The 13,290-nt window shown below is 54.1% G+C and overlaps 2 protein-coding genes across 2 annotated transcripts in view; one reads left to right on the top strand and one right to left on the bottom strand.

The window, feature by feature from the left end:
- Nucleotides 1–1,351: 1,351 nt before the first annotated feature.
- The window catches only part of Lsp1 (lymphocyte specific protein 1), a 33,362-nt gene continuing 21,423 nt past the window's right edge, over nt 1,352–13,290 (bottom strand). Inside the window, exons 2-11 of the mRNA XM_051145694.1 lie at nt 11,796–11,939; nt 10,090–10,242; nt 7,641–7,737; nt 7,217–7,309; nt 6,985–7,028; nt 6,751–6,832; nt 5,872–6,006; nt 5,483–5,560; nt 5,232–5,338; nt 1,352–1,703 (exon numbers count right to left, since the gene is read on the bottom strand). Of these exons, the coding sequence (XP_051001651.1) occupies nt 5,249–5,338; nt 5,483–5,560; nt 5,872–6,006; nt 6,751–6,832; nt 6,985–7,028; nt 7,217–7,309; nt 7,641–7,737; nt 10,090–10,242; nt 11,796–11,939 (916 nt within the window). The 3' untranslated portion in view covers nt 1,352–1,703; nt 5,232–5,248. The remainder of the gene's footprint in view (nt 1,704–5,231; nt 5,339–5,482; nt 5,561–5,871; nt 6,007–6,750; nt 6,833–6,984; nt 7,029–7,216; nt 7,310–7,640; nt 7,738–10,089; nt 10,243–11,795; nt 11,940–13,290) is intronic.
- On the top strand, nt 2,782–4,173 carry Prr33 (proline rich 33). Its single transcript, XM_051145693.1, has one exon. It carries the CDS (start codon nt 2,785–2,787, stop codon nt 4,099–4,101), a length of 1,317 nt encoding a protein of 438 aa, XP_051001650.1. The 5' UTR covers nt 2,782–2,784; the 3' UTR covers nt 4,102–4,173.

Genomic DNA, 13,290 nt, shown 5'->3' with positions numbered 1-13,290 from the left:
AGAATGGCAGGGAGTGTCCTATGTCCTCAGAAAAGCTTCTGGTCGAGCAAAGTAGAGCTCTACCATGGTGAGCCTGTGAGCAGGAGGGATGGGACCATCTACTTGTCTGCCTCAGCAGCTCTATCTGCTAAGCTTTAATCTTACAGTTGTGTGTTCCAACCAGTGGAGTTTGAAGCTATCAAAAAGTCAAGATTCTTTGTGTCTGGGGAGATGTCATAGTCAAGCTTAGACTATCATCGGTCAAGAAGCTCCAGAGTCTAGAGATAACTGTTCAGAGTCAAGCCAAGGAGTAGGCCTGACAAGGGGCGGGAGCTCCTGAGGACATCCTGCAGCCCAGCTGTCATTCACTCATTTGTTCTGCCACTATACACTCTCATATCCTCACACATCAGTGCTTACATCCACAGCTTTCCATTCTTCTCCCCTTTTCACCATTTTCCACTCACTCACCCATCCATCTACTCACCCATCCATCCATCCACCCACTCAATTACTTACGCATCAACCCATCTATTCACCCATCATCTATTCACCCAGCCACCTGTCACTATTCAGCTACCCCTCCATTATCCATTCATCCATCCATCTATCCATCCATCCATCTCCCCATCCACCTACCTAGCTACTCATATATCTGTCTATCCCTCTAGCTACCTATCAATTAGCTATCCCTCCACCTACACATTCACCCATCTGCTCATTCATCCATCTACTTACATCTGTCCATCAATCAACTCATCCACCCATGAGCCTATGCACTCATCATCTGTCACCTACCATCTGCCTGTCTATCCATCTATCATCCATTCATCATTCACCCATCTACCCACCCATCCACCTACCTAATAAGTCACCAATCATCCATATTTCCATCCCTCCATCTGTCTTCTCACCCATTAATTTATCATCTATCTACCTACTCGTCCATTCATCCATCCATCTATCCATCCATCCATCTGCTACCCACCCACCTAACTGCCCATCCATCCAACAAACCTTCCATCCATATGTTCATCCATCACAACTTCAGAGAGCACCCTTTGGGTACTGAGATGGAAAATGCCTGACAGAAGAGCTCTTATTCAGGTATTATGAGGTTTATTTTAGTCCAGGCAAGGAAGTGTCACCAATGTTCTGGAAGGAGAGTAGGCCATATCCACTATTAATGCCCTAACTTAGGCCATCCCATACCTCAGATCCTAGAGCATAACACACTTCATAGGACAAGAGAGAGAGAGGGTTTGCCCACAGAGCTGGTGTATATTATGCAGTGTCTTGTGGCCCACAGATGTGGCCCTTTCTGTTTTGACCACTTTGGTCCCTGTTAGTGAGCAGAGAAGATCCAGTGCACGGGGGAACGCTCAAGGCACTTTATTACACAAAATGAGGTGTCTTCAAACTGGGCAGGACAGGACTCAGAGTCCTGAGCATTCAGCATGGGGACAGGTACCCTTGGAGCTGGCTGGGATGCTTGCCTTGTCTCTTCCATCCTTCCTTGGGAGCTCTTGGCTCCTCTAGGGAGTGGTCCTTTTAGCTTATTGTGAGAGGCAAGGTTGGGGGGGGGTTGATCAGAGGATGAGACAGAATAGAAGATGGAGGGGCAAGTGGCAGATGGGTTGTTGGAGGCATGACAGCAGGCCAGACTGGCAACAGGAAGCAATTTCTTGGTCATGGCTGGGAGTAGCATCTGGATGGAGTCTCTCCTGGGAACACAGGCAAGGGTATTAGGCTGCGGTTGAAGGAGAGGCATGGCCTGCCCCTTCTACAACCCTACCTTCCTAGTGGTCGTCAGACCTCATTATATACCCTCTTATTAACCAAGGAAGCTCCTGCTTACAGGCATCAGTCACCTGGGAAAACTCAGTAGTCTGGGCATAGGCTGGCTCAGTAGGGAACACTGACTATTCGTTGAGGCAGGCCCCTTGTCTCAAACTCAGGGTTGGCCCAATTTCCAAGTCCCAGTTCCCTAGAGGTAACTCAGAAGCTGGGAGCAAGTGTGGGAAGACCCCTGCAGACCCCTTGCCAGTGTCTACCCCTACTGCAGCAGCCACAGGCCTCCTTCCAGCCCAAACCAGATGGCCTCCAGCTTGGCCCAGATGCCATTTGTCAATGTCCTTGCAAACACGTGGCGCCCAGAAACCAAGACAGGCAGCTTGGCCAGGACCACCCTCAGCAGGAGGGCTGTGGGGATATCCCATTTAGTGTAGCTCAGCAAAAACGGCTCCATCTTCCAGCCAATCTACCTCTAAGAATACAGCCTCAGCTTGCTTGAGCCTTTTGGCTGCCACCCCCCACCACTGTCTCAAAGCACACGGACGCGCCTGTGGTCAGGCTGGCGACGGCAAGGCGCCCCTCACGTGTTTGCAGGCAGCCTGCCCTCCACCGCTGTCCGGCTGCTAGCCAGGCACAGGCAGTTTACTTGTAGTTCATCAGTGGGTCTCTGCTCCCATCCTGCACTACTCAGGGTCTGGGCTCAAGCTTGTACTCAGCAGGTGGGCCAGCTTTGCACTAGGCCATCTTAGAGGACAAGAGCCCTGAAGGCAGGTTCTAGCCCTTGTCACCCACCAAGGGCCCTGGAGCCACCAAGGTATGATGAGGCCACCCCCAGTGACTAATACATAATACATAAGGTACTATGCAGTTTGGGGGAGCATGGGAAGTAGGGTTCCTAGCAGCTGAGTCTGCACAATCTCCCACCTCCTCACACACTAGGAAAATATGCAGCCCCTCCTGTGGGCAGGGGAGGGAGGGCAGCCTGACCACTGTTTCTCCCCTAGCCCAGGGATGCTCATTTCAACTGTGTCGATGCCTCCGGAAGCAGGTGGCCCAAGACCTGAGCCCTCTCCTGGGCTGCCACCACCCCTACTGCCCAAACCAGGAAAGGACAACCAGAGACTTCAGAAAGTACTGAGAAAAGCTGCTCGGAAAAAGATGGTGGGCACGACTCCCACCCAGCCTGGGGCCTTCCGTACATCCCTGTCCCCCGTGAGTGAGGCCAGTCATGACCTGGAGACCACAGTCCTGCGTCCTGCCGAAGCCCCTCACACGGTAGCCCCCTTACCCCGCTCCCCACACACCCCCATTATTCATCACGTGGCCTCACCCCTGCAGAAATCCACTTTCTCTTTCAACCTTCCCCAACAAAGGTCTCTGGCCACTCATTTCAAAGCATCTCCTAGTCTTGAAGCTCCAGCCCTGGACACCACTGAGTCCCGCAGTGGCTTTGCCCATGTATCTGCCCCTATAGCAAGTGGCACCCACATCACTCAAGTACATATCCATCTGTCACCATCCTCACATACTGGGACTTCTGAGTCCCCCAGAATGGCCTTGGATGGAGATAAAAACCTGTGTACTTCTAGCACCCACTCTCTCATCCCAGTAGCACATATTCGCCCACTGCCCACTGGGGTACAGGCAGTCAGTCCTGGGCCTGAGGAGCCCTCTGTAACAAGGCCACCATCCAGCTTTCAGGCCTCAGGGTCCAGAGAAGCTGGTGCTAGGGTGGTGGTTCCCATAGCCCCTACGTACCACTCACCCGGACCCTCACCTTGTAACCCAGCTCCCGCAGCTCCTGAAGCAGAATGTCTAGAGGAATTGCCCCCACCCAGGCCTGCTATGAAGCCCAAGCATATCTCCAGCCTCCCCAGAGCCTCGGGCCTCTCAGGCCTCCACTCATGCCCTGGTCCCAAAGTTGCGCCCAAACCCTGCCTTAGTGGCTGGGCACGTCTAAAGAAACAGATGATGGAGGAGCCAGAGGAGCCTACATTTCCAGAGCTGAAGCAGAGCCCACAGCCCATGAAGTCAGACACGTCAGCTCCTGTGGGCCTACAGCTCCCTGTCTCCCGGGCCTCTAGGATGTGGGATGCAGTGTTGTACCGCATGTCACTGGCCGAGTCCCGTAGAGGCCACCCTGTGGGGCCTGGGGATGGGGGGCATCCTCTGACCTGTCTCAGCCATCTGCCTTTTCTGTGCCGACCTCGCTTCAATGCCCGGAAGCTACAGGAGGTTGTCCGGCCCCCTCCTACCCTCCACCCCGTTCTGGAGCTGCATTCCCAGCCCAAGAACTTCAACCGGACAGCAGCAGGCTGGAGGCTGTAGTGATGACACCAGAATGGCCTCTGGAACTCTGGACTTGGGTGGACAGAGACTGGCTGAGACTGAGGATACAGAGAGAGGGCCTCAGTCCTCACAAGTGGACACAATGGCTCAGGAGGGTGCATGGCCAGCAGCTAAGTGCTGGCTGCTAAAAAGGACAATGGCCGTGTCCCTCGGATGGACACAAATCAGTTGGTCGGAGCAGAAATGACAAGTGAGAGTGGTGAATGAAGCCGGGAGCATATGGCTGGAGGCGGTTTGGGGTTGTGGAGGAAAATGTACAATGGAGAATGTTCATGGATGGTGGTAGTCGGACCTCAGTACCAGGGTTCATGGAGGGCTTTAGGCCCCGTGCAAGAGGACTTGGATGAGGAGTATTCAGAGGAACACAAGAATGGGCCATGGTGGAAGGATTTTCTGAGGTCCCATGTATGTCCCTTCTGATTTCCTTCCAGCAAGGGCTTGCTAGGTAGGACTGCACTGAGGGCAGGGCTTGGTGAAAATCACAGGCGAGTTTCAATAGTTGAATTAGAATAGGTCAAGCCAGAGGGATACAAAGAGTCAGGGGCCAGGCACTAGAGGAACCCCTAAGATTGACCAGACTCTGGTAGAACCCAGAGGAGCCAGGAGAGGCTTCCCATCACAGCCATCAGAAAGGGTGGAGCTGGCAGCCCCACCTGGGATGTGATAGGTATTATGCCTCTGGATGGAGCCACCAATAAATGTATGTGCACCCATACAGCCATCACTTCGTGTTCTTAAATGGGATGGAGAAAGCAGCAAAGTTCCCAAGGGACCTTCAGTTGTGCAGACGGGCCAAGCCAAGGTCTCAGCTTCTTTACTGGATGTATGGTAACCCACACTCTTAGAGGCTGTGCAACACCCACCTTCTCCAGTGCTGGTACACACTATGATGAACCCCACTGCATATGGTAGAAATTCCTAAATGAAGTTTCCTGCTTAAAGAGACAGAGTTCTAGGTTTCAGAGAGCCAGGAAGACAACTGGTAGCCAGACAAAAGATATGGTGACTCTAAGGCCAAGTCTTTAGCCTTCAAGATCTATGATATGGTCAACCAGGGCCCATCTATATCGCCAGGAAGACCCATGTCATTCTCTGGACCTTGGACTCACCAAGATGCATACATGGTCTATGGTGCCGAGCCCTCATCCACAAGCACTTTCTCATACTTTCCATGTCCAGTGGCCACGAACTTGTACCTCTTCCCAGATGGGGTGCTCTGTTAGGTGAGAGCTGAGTGTCAAGGAGATGTCTATAGAAGGGAGATGCTGATGCCCTGGGAAGTCTTTGAGGATGGTGGAAGCAACACCATTTTTGTTCACTGTCAGCCTGTGCCCATCACACAGAGGTGCACATCACCTACCTTGATGGTGGATGAGATCTTGGAGCCTCCTTTCTGCTCCCACAAGCTTTTCTTGCTCATATCTCCAGCTATAATATCCTAGGGGCAGACACACGGTTTGTCATAGGACAGATATTGGTCACAGGGCCTTTTCTTCTGCCTGACGTTCCCTGGTTGGAAAGCGGAGGATTTACCCACCTCACTTTTGGTGGGGAGGAAAGGAGAGTCATACTGCCTGTTTATTGGGACAACATGGGTTTTCCTTGAGCCCTGAAGCCCATCTATCCACATTTTCACCTTGGCTATCTCTTGCAGGTTTGCTTCCTCGCCCACCCCCCACCGCCTCACCATGATGGCTAACTTCCCATTCTCAGCCTTCCCAGTTTGGCCTGCCTGGGGAAAAATCCTACCTGGCAGGAGGGTGTCTTGGAAGCAGACTGAGTCTGCACCTCGCCTGTCTCCCAACGAGTCTTGGTACTGGCCACAGCCATGCTAGGCAGCTCTATGGAGGGCTGGCGGGACAGCTTGGGAGTCCGGCCAGCAGACTGCAGAAGAGACGGAGCCCCAAGACAGTCACCATGGGCAGACATCAGCAGCCCTTGCTCATCTTTGCATTTGCTGGAGGTGGGGGACTCTGGACACATGTGCTACTCCAAGTTCTGCCTCGTGCTACATGTCTTGGGGCTGGAGGGGCGTTAGTTGGATGGAGTATGTGAGATAGATGGAGAAGAGGGTGTCGGCTATGAAGAAGGATGCGGGCTTCATGGAGGAATGGAGTAGAGAAGGAGTATGTAGAGGAATGTTGCCTGAATGGAGGGCAGTGTTTGGGTGGAGGCGTGCTGGCTGAGTAGAGAGACACTGGCTGGATGGAGGGGTACCAGTTAAATAAAGAGATACTGGTTAGATGGAGGGGTGTTACGTAAGTGGAGGGGTAGGTATAAAATGAAGAACAGTTCTGATGGAGGGGGCTAGGTTAGATAGGGAGATGTTGTTTAAGTAAGTGGGCTTTGTTAGACTGAGGGAGTATTGGCTGCATGCTGGTGTGTTATACAGGGGAGAGGCACCAGTTGGATGGGGTGTATGACAGGAGACACAGAGGCATGCCTGTTGTAATGTGAGACACCTAGGGTTTATGGGAGAGGCAATGTGAGTGGACGGAAGGGCACTGGTTGAGTAGAGAGAGGGATATGATGGGGTGCAGATAGTTGCTTAGGTGGGTGGGTATTAGGGGGATTGATGGCGGCATGTTAAAGAGGAGATTTGGCCTCAGAGAACTGAGTATATGTTACCTCAGTGGCCTGGGTGTACTGTTGCAGGCGCTCATCGATTGTGGAAATGGGTAATGTTGGTTGGGACTTCTTCACACTGTTGCTGGGGGTAGAAGAAAGGATAAGCCTTACATTCCCTTCCAAGGTCCTCCCAGTCCACCCGAAGTTCCTCCCAGAGCACCACATCCCCTGATCTGGACCCACAGATGCTCTCCCACCCAGTCTTTGAAAATGCCAAAGAGCGGGTAGACATACCTCTTCTTTATGGAACGGTTCAGGGACTCCGTCCTATCAGCCAGCTGTGGAGGGTGCACAGAGGTGTGGGTCATGGATAACTATAACAGGCCCATGCTCCATCCCCAGTGAGTCTACCCACGGACTCAATCCCACTTCCACATCACAGGGGTTTACCAGTGCAGTAGGGGTTAAGGAGAACATGAACAACGGACATAAGCAGCGAGAAAGAAGATGCTTAGGCTTCACTTACTTTGGTGGTGGGGCTCAGGGGAGGTGAACTCAGCTCAACAGTGTCTTCCAAGGCCAAAGGGCTGGGGGTCCTGGCCTGATGGCTTGTCAGGTGCTAGGGATAACAAACACAGGCAGCCCAGATGACCCCTCCCTGCACCCTCCTGCCCCACCCAGGGCCTGTTGGAGCATCGGTCTTCCCCTCCGGGGGCCTCAGGCCTGGTCTGGTCCTGACATGCTACAGCTCTGGAATCCCCGAGTGCAGGAAGGAGTCTCTTGGTCATGGAGGAGGAACTTGCCCAGAGGGTCACCAGCTTCACCACCCTCCAAGAATGTGTCCTGGAAGGACTCAAGTACAGGGTTGGGGATGATGTGTCTTCTAGGCCAGTCTATGAAACCACAGCACTCATGGAGTACCACAGACCCAACCTTGAGGGAGATCTCACCTCTTCTGCCTCCCCAGAAGCCCCAACACCATCCTCTGAGTTGGGCTCCTTGTGGCTCAGGCTCAAGTCCTCCAGGTGGACTTCGGCTTGGTGAGACCTGTGGGAGAAAAGGAAGAAAAAAGACAATTGTGGAGGATAATTTGTTGCTTGGTTCTAGGCTATTTCTAGTTCCAAGCCTCTGGTGTGTCCCCTGGAAAATGGAGGCAATAAGTTGGTACACAGGGCTCTTAAGACCCCAGCTATTGGGCTGGGGGGGGGGCAGCTGTAGAGACTGATGCACCAACTGTGGACCATGCATAGAGAAGACCTAGACCCCTTGCTCAGATGTAGTAGGCAGCTCAGCCTTCATGTGGGTTCCCTAATATGGAAACAGGGACTACCTCTGACATGGACTCTGCTACCCACTCGTCGATCACTTTCCCCTGGTGAAGCAGCTTTACCAGGCCATCAAAAAAGATGATGAAGGCAGTCTTGATGAGACTTGCTAGGCTAGGGTCAGATGGTTGGGGAGGAGGGCTCTCCAGTTCTGAGGGTTAGCGGAGGGAGGGAAGGGGTAAGAGGGAGAGATGGTGGGACTGGGAGGAGAAAAGGGAGGGAGCTACAATTGGGAGATAAAGTGAATTGAAAAAAAAAAGACCCCCAACTATTAAAAAAATGATTTTTACATTTGTTTGTTTGTTTGTTTATAGAGAGACAGGGGTGTGTCAGAACACAGCTTGAGGGAATCAGTGCTCTCCTTCCACCATGTGGGTCCTGGGGATCTAACTCAAGGTGTTAGGCCTTGTGGCAAGCACCTTTACCCACTGAGCACCTTGCAGGCCCATCAGTAGCACTTTTGTAGAAGGATATGTAGAGCTTTGTTCAAAGCCAGCTCTGTCTTCTATGGCCTCTGTGCTGAGAAGTCCTACATGGCCCCTTTGAAGACATTAGCTACTCACTCTATAGGGCCACCCAAGGACTTAAGCTGGATACTCCTGCAGCCCTCCATCCAGATAGAGGCCAGCTTCGGGGTCCTTATGCTTTGCCCATATATGGGCAAATGGGTCAGCAGAACACAACATTGAGGAGAGGCCATTGGGGGCCCAGGCCCAGAGTATTTGGGGGTGCTGGGTCAGCAGATGAAAAATGCCAGAAAGGGGACTGCATTACTGAGGCAAGGGGCCTTGGGGAAGGGCAGCTAGCCAATGGGTGGCCGGGTGTGACTCTTCATTTGAGCGGTTCTAAACCTGAAGGAGAAGATAGTAAATTCTTGTATTTTCCATGATGTCAGGCCCCTTGGTGTATGTGCCAGCCAAAACCCAAACCCACCACCCAAGGTGGGCTGGGGTCGGAGCCAGCAGCAGCCACACAGAGGGGCCATTCAAGAGCTGGCGGGCCAGGCAGCTAGGCGGGTTTGAGAGCAGGGTGGAGGCCCCAGCACTGAGGCATGGCTGGAAGATCTAAAGTGCCCCCTACCGTTGAGCAGGAGAAGAGAGTGAGCTGAGGACAGGGCTGTGGCTGCCTGCCTCGAAACCCAGAATGTACAGAAAGCACACAGACACAAAGTAGGGAAATCAAGGCTGGTGATGGGGCAGACCCAGGATGGCTGGCAGTGGGCAGGCTGAGAACCAGAGACCCCCCAAAAGTGAGGGATTTTGGAGTGCAGAGGATGATTGCAAGCTGAAACTGAAGTTCATTACATGAGTAAGATTTGAGCAGTTGCTCCTGCTGGCCCAGGGGCCTCTGAGGGGCCAGGAGGGGATGAATTGCTGAGGGAAGACAGCTCAGCCTTTGGCTCTGGCCCACTCAAGGCAGTGGGGCCCTGGCCCCCAATTTTGGGGCTCCTTAGCAGGGCTGTGGATCCTCTCTGACTAGGCTTGATGGAATAGGCAGACTTATCCTCACACCTGGTCCTGAACTGGGGGGCGGGGGGCAGGGAAAAGCAAGGTGAGACTTCATCAGCAGCCCCTCGTCTTCAGACCCAAGGGGGCTTTGGGCCCCCATCCATCCTGATTTAGACAGGCACACACATCCACACATCTGGAAAATGTGTCCCCTGGGCCGCCTCACAAGCACACATCTGGAAGTACCTGCTCCCCTTCGTGGGAATGGAGTTCAGCCAGCCTGGGGAGGGTGGGCGGGCGTGGGCTGCAGCGCCTACATTACGTAAGTAGGCCGCAGCTGTGTGCTGATGTGGCAGCCCCCCCAGTTGGCCACAGCTGGTCAGGATGGGGCCCCCAGCCCTGGGGAACCCAAGAATGTAATATCCTCATTGTTCTCTTTCTGTAGCTCCCTCACTGGCCATCCTGCCATCTATCTCCCTTTCTTCCTACCTCCCTAGCCACTTCATACTCTCTGAGCACTAAGGGGGGGGGGGCGCTTTTGGAGAAGGGTGGGCAGAAAAGAGTTGTCTAGGTCCAAGCTGGGGTCAGAGAGAGTCAGCGACTTGCCCAGTCTGGTCCACACTTGCCTCTCCTCTGATTGTTTCTCCTCTGGACTCTCACTTTGAGAGGGCTCGGTCCCCTCTGCAGTGCCCTCGCTCCCCCAGAATTGCTGCCGTGGCTCTGACTTTTGGGACCAGTCACCAAAACCCTCATCTTCATCCAGTTCAGAGGACTTCAGGCTAGAGATGAAAGAGCAGGGAAAGAGGGGGTTAGGAAAGACCTTCATGCCACAGCCTATATTCCTTCCTTTGTCTCTTCCCTGAAACCCTTACTCCCATTGTGAGGGCAACCATCTGCTTTAGAGGTGGCTCTCCATGGCTAGGTTTTCTTTCTTTGTGATCTGAGGGTCACCCAGAGTAGGGCTATGCCTTCCCTAGCAGCCTATAGCTTCCCAAGAACAGAGCTGTTCTTTCCCTATCCGTCTAGGGCTCCCCAAGGGCAACATGGTGGCTCCACCATCAGTCTAGGGCTCCCTGAGGACACAGTTATGGCTCCACCATCAGTCTAGGACTCTCTGAGGACACAGTTATGGCTCCACCATCAGTCTAGGACTCTCTGAGGACACAGTTATGGCTCCACCATCAGTCTAGGACTCTCTGAGGACACAGTTATGGCTCCACCATCAGTCTAGGACTCTTTGAGGACACAGTTATGGCTCTACTTTCAGTCCAGGGCCCGCTGAAGGCCAGGGTATGCCTTCTTCATTAGCCTACAACTCCTTGAAAACAGAGCTATGACACCTCCATCCGTGGAAGGCACTCTGACGGTAGAGCTATGCCTTCACCATCAGTCTAGGGCTCCTTGAAGGCCAGGCTATTCTGCTCACGTCAATTTGGGTCACCCTAAGAGCAGAGACAGTCCTCCCTGTCAGTCTAGGTCTCTCCAAAAGCACAGCTTAGCCTCTTTCTTCAAGCTAGGGCTCCCCAGGACAAAGCTATGCCTTCTCCAACAGTCCAGGGCTCCCTGAAGGCAGAGCTATGCTTTCTTCATTAATCTGCATCTCCCCAAAAGCAGGGCTCTGCCTCCTGCTTCAGTCCAGGGCTTCACAAGAGAGGGTTGTGCCCTTCCTTGTCCGCCCGTCTAGGGTTTCTTAAGGCTGCCGTGGCCCTCAGGCTGGTCCTCACAGCCTTCCTCAAACTACAGGGCAAGAAGAAGTTAGGGGCTAGCAAGGACCCAGTAACTGAAGACCCGCCTGAGAGGGCCATGACCCCTGCAGCACCCCACCCCGCCCAAAGCTGCTGACTCCGAGAAAATGGAACAAAACAGGGCCAGGAGGAAGGGGAGAGTTATTGGAAAAACAGCCCAACCCAGCCGCGGAGGCCTCCTGGGCCTGAGGAGGAAACGAGCCGGCCTGTGGCCGCCAACTTGGACGTGGCCTCCGTGAGTCACCGGCAGCCAGGAGTTTGGGCGGGGGGCTTGGGGACCAGGGCCTCATGGCTGGGGTCAACACCAGTCCAAGCCAGGGCTGGGGCCATTCAGGGTGTCCAGAGCCTGACTCAGGGCCCCTGGAGGCTGTTTGGGAGGGGGAGCTCACATAGCTTTGCAGACCCTTTGGCCAGGCAGCATCCCACAGATGGTGTTTACCAGAGACTATAATGACCCTTGTCCGAGGAGCTGGTCCCTTCCTCTAATTCCTACACTGTCATTCCAAGACCAAAGCCTGACCCTCATTGTGTGCTTCTGCCCAGGTCCATTGTGGCAGTAAACAGGGGTCCAGAACCCAGCAGCTTACAGTGTCTGTTCTTCTGGCTTTTCCTGGGGCTGGCCGCCATCATCTTCATCTTTGTCCTGGTCCTGCAGCTGCCTCTCTCGCTCTCGTTGACGCTGCTCACGGGCAGCCTCTTCTTCATCTTCTTCTCTCCGCTGAGTTGTGAGCCTGGAGGAGCAGGCACAGAGACAGTCCTGCTACATAACTGTGACAGCCATGCCACATGCTGGGTAATGGATAAGCCCTGCTGCTGGCTGGTGAGGCCAAGCCCCTGGAGCAGTCTGCAGGCCTCAGTTTACTCTAAGATGAAGGCTATGCAAAGCAGTTGTAAAAGTGCCTCTGGCCAAGGAGGTAATGCCTGGGCTCTATACACACAGGTGACCCTCTGGGAAAGGAAGGAACACCAGTGTCCACATAGGCTTCACACAACCCAGTGTTGGGGCTGGTGACCAACTGTCCCATCCTGCTGGCTGCTTCCTATGATAGAGTAGGGTTACCCTGTTCCATGTGGGGACCAAGGAAGGCTTTGGAAAAGGTGACAGGGACCCCAGAGAGAGCCTTGGCCATGGCCACCAGTCAGACAGCTACCCCTAGAGTCCCTGTCTGGAACCTCCTACCTCCTAAGAATGATGTGTTGGGAGACGGTAGCTACCACACAGCCTCCAAATGTGAAATTGCATCTAGTGGCCACCAGGTCAGGCTTTCTTTGTCATCCTACCAACCTCTTCTTCTCTCTACCGTGCACTTAGGGACCTTAGAGCACCCCCACTGTCATCCCAGCATCCTCTATGGAGTCTCTCTGGGTTGTTTTGAAGGTGGGGAAACTGAGGCAAGCAACATCTGCAGCTCCCAGAGCATGCTGACACTCAGGCTCCTCAGAATCCCTCTCCCTAAGTAGGGACAGGGGACAGTGGACAGTCAGAGGAGTCAGGCTGTCCTGGGCCCAGAGGACCTGGAGAACTACACAGCAAACTTGTGTTGCTGGTGGTAGTAGATACCCCAGGACTTGGCCACTGCTACCCCCCAACCCCTGCAGCAGCCATCCCACCAGGTTGCCCCCCTCCTACAATCCTCCCCCTACAATTCCCACTGCCCCAGGCCTAAGGTGCCTGAGCTGCTCAGAGTTGTGTCTCCCTTCTGGGGTCTCTGTGCTTCCCGGGCAGTGTCCGCCGAATGACCCCACATCCCGCGCTCCCCTCTGGGCCTCAGTCCCCTGGCCAGGAAGCCCTGCCAGCACATGATCTAATCTCTCCAGGTCTCCCCTAAGCCTCTCAGACGAAAGCCAGGCCTCTCCACAGGCTCCAGGATGAGGTTCACTCCTCCCTCATCCCCCCACCTCCCGCCCCACCAGCCACATGGGACTCCAGCCACGCAAGCTGCCTGCCCGCTCCTACCTCGCACCCCCAAGCCGAGCTGCCTGCCTCAGCCTCAGAAGGGCCTTCAACTTCCAGCCTGAGAAAGCCCCTTAATTCCCTACACCTGGCTCCCATCACAGGCAGATGCCGTGGGCCTCCTAGTT

The sequence above is a fragment of the Acomys russatus genome, chromosome 5 (assembly GCF_903995435.1).
Source record: "Acomys russatus chromosome 5, mAcoRus1.1, whole genome shotgun sequence".
Classification (NCBI taxonomy): domain Eukaryota; kingdom Metazoa; phylum Chordata; class Mammalia; order Rodentia; family Muridae; genus Acomys; species Acomys russatus.
Note: the sequence above shows the minus strand (reverse complement) of the source record. Positions and strands in the feature narration are given on the sequence as shown.